This window comes from Tupaia chinensis, unplaced genomic scaffold, assembly GCF_000334495.1.
Source record: "Tupaia chinensis unplaced genomic scaffold, TupChi_1.0 Scaffold000455_1, whole genome shotgun sequence".
Classification (NCBI taxonomy): domain Eukaryota; kingdom Metazoa; phylum Chordata; class Mammalia; order Scandentia; family Tupaiidae; genus Tupaia; species Tupaia belangeri.
Genome location: NW_006159963.1, coordinates 272780 through 275792, shown reverse-complemented (window position 1 = coordinate 275792; position 3013 = coordinate 272780). Strand labels below are relative to the sequence as shown.

General features: G+C 42.0%; 1 protein-coding gene across 1 annotated transcript in view; it reads left to right on the top strand.

Moving 5' to 3' along the window:
• The window catches only part of MEGF9 (multiple EGF like domains 9), a gene marked incomplete at its 5' end in the record, with an annotated part of 117732 nt that overhangs the window by 108458 nt on the left and 6261 nt on the right, over positions 1-3013 (top strand). Inside the window, one exon of the mRNA XM_027774559.1 lies at positions 2610-2879. Within this exon, the coding sequence (XP_027630360.1) occupies positions 2610-2879 (270 nt within the window). The remainder of the gene's footprint in view (positions 1-2609; positions 2880-3013) is intronic.

The following is a 3013-nucleotide window of genomic DNA, read 5'->3' as shown; positions in this document are numbered from 1 at the left end:
GCTGTAATAAAATTAGTCTATGTTCAGATAGTAAGATGATCCTGTTAATATAATTAGTAAATTCCTTTTTAAATTTTTAAATTACTTTTTTGAGAGATTTTTGCTATAGGGTGTGTGCACTCACCAGAGACAGAGAGACAGAAAGCAAGAAATCCCTTCGGGGGGATGGCCACGCTGCAGTCGCTTCTCTTTCATTCTCCTCTTGGGATTTTGGGCACTCACACACATGTGCCCAGCGTGAGTTTGAAGCTGCCAGGTCTAGGACTTGAACTGTGGTCAACTATGTGAGAGTGCAGTGAGGTAACCATTACGCCGTCTGCTGGTCCATCTTTTTTATTTTTAAAATTTGCTATGGGGCATGTACACATGCCAGATAGAGACAGACAGAGAGAGGAAGAGAAAATGAGAAAGCAACCCTCACCCCAGGGGGGATGGCCATGCTGCAGTCCCCTCTCTTCCATTTTCCTCTCCAGATTTTGGGCACGCATGCACACAAGACCAGTGTGTCCTTCGAGCTACCAAATCCAAGAGTCAAACCATGCAGTTAGCCATTCGGAATCCAGCTGCCCCAATTATTATGCCACTAGTTGGCTCTAATAAATACAATAAACTCTAAAAAAGTAACAAGTTATGTATCTAACCTAGTTAGATACATAAAATTATGATTTGTTGATTATTAAAAATTGTTTATCAATCCTGAGAACCCTGAATTAAAACCATATGAAGAATAAAAATTAAAATCACATGAAGAATGACTTGATGTGTTCCCCCACTGCTTTTATTGGAGTAAATGATCAAGTTAGCAGACACGTAGCTAACTTGTACCGTGTGTCAGGCACCAGGCTGAGCATTGGCGATTCAGAAGTAGCAATGTCTTAAGTCACTCACTGTTTAAAGGGAGACAATCAGGCAGTTACAATTTAGAGTGACATATGTTACAGGTAAATATAGATAACTCTACCCCCAATTGCAGGAATCAAGGAAAGCTTTTGTGTTTCTGAGAAGAGGTGATACCTGAGTGAATTCCTACGGATTGAGTTTGCTAGGTGAAGTAGGGGTAGGGAGGCAAGAGGCTGTCCCATGCAGAGGAGCAGGAGAGGAAAGCAGGTCGGATTTTGGAGTGCTCGTAAGCCCATTAACATGCCTGAACCATAGAGGATGCTGGAGTGTGAAGTAAAGGGAGAACTAAGAAGTGGCAGGGATCGGATTAGGAAGGATGCTGAAAATTCTGTTCTTTTCCTTAACCTCGAAGGTGTTAGGGAGCTATTGAAGAGCTTTCTCTTGAGAAGCACATGTTCAGGTTTACTTTGAAATTCAAAATGAATATAGGGATGTACTGTGATAAAGAAACCCGTTAGGAAGTAGCTATAGTAATCTAGGTAAGAAATGATGAAGACTTAAACTAAGACCCTGCAGAGAAAGGGAGAGAGACATCTGGGAATTGGAAGTATTTTAATCAGGCAATGGATACGAATTGATAATTGCTTAGAGGAGATATAAGGAGAAGGAGGATAACTCTCAGGTTTTTACATTTAATTAAATTTGTTATTATTATTCTTTAAATTTGACCAGAGAGAGAGAGAGAGAGAAAGTAAGAAAGCAAGCTGGCAGGTCTGGGACTCAAACCACAGTTGGCCATAGTCACTACACCAGCTGGCAGCCCCTAATTCCCAGTTTTATTGACCCAGGCAGTGGGCAGGTGTTGGTACGGTTCACTCACTGAGATGTAGGCAACACTGGAGGAAGCTTAGGAAGGGGAGATGTTGAAGACAATGTTTTGCATGTTAAATCTGAGATGTTTGTAGGTTTTGATATATGGGCAAGTAGTATATGGTTTGGAGTTTAGAACCGAGATACAGACTAGAGATACACATTCAGAAAATGTCGACCATGTTAGTAGATGTGGCCACCCAAGGAAAATGAGCAGAGTGAGAAGAGAAAGAGGCAAGAATATAAGTCTGGGGATTATCAGTAGGTGAGAAATAGAGGAAGCTATTATTTTTATTTTATTTCTAAGAGGTTTTTACTATAGGGCACATAAGCTCACTGGAGAGGCAGAGAAACAGAGAGACAGAAAGCAAGAAACCACCTCCCAGGGGGGATGGCCATGCCACAGTCCTTTCTCCTTCATCCTCCGCTTGGGATTTTGGACACGTATGCACACATACCCTGTGTGAGTTTTAAGCCACCGGGTCCAGGTCTCGAACCGCAGTCGACTACGTGGGAGTCCAGCAATGTAACCACTACGCCATCTGCTGGTGCAATGGGAAGCTTTTATTAAAACTGTATTTTATTCAGTCTAGCATATCTAAAAAGGAAGGAATCAAAAAAATAATAAGTACCAATCGAGCATAACTATTCGGACTCCTGATGTAAGCATATTTCTTTGGCCCTCTACCTGGACAGGTTGTCTGGATGGCCCTATGCCTACAGAAAGCTGGATCATTAGTAAATATGGTGTAGGTTATTAACATGATCCCATATATCTCTTAAGATTGAGAGGAGATAATAGGGAGAGTTCCTACATTTTTCCGAGGACTAGTGGTGGTTTTGCATTATTAATTGCAGCTTGAGACTGTACTGAATTATTCTGGTGTTTTCTCTTTTAGAATCGGGTGAGTCGGAACCTACATGTGTCCAGTGTAAAGAGGGTTACACAGGCCCGAACTGCAATGCATGTGAAAATGGCTATTACAATTCCGACAGCATCTGTACAGAGTGCCAATGTCACGGCCATGTGGACCGAACTAAAACTCCAAAGATTTGCAAGCCCGAGAGTGGTGAATGCATCAATTGCCTCCATAACACCACTGGGTTTTGGTGTGAGAACTGCCTAGAAGGTTACGTTCGAGACCACGAGGGAAATTGCATCAAGAAAGGTAAACCTTCACCTAGCGTTGTAAATTAAGTACCTAAGCCTAGCACTGAAAATTTCACAGCAGCAGCTACCTCTAGCTTTGTAAAACCTTCCAGTCCCACCAGAGGAGTTTCTGGAAATAGATTTTGATAGAGG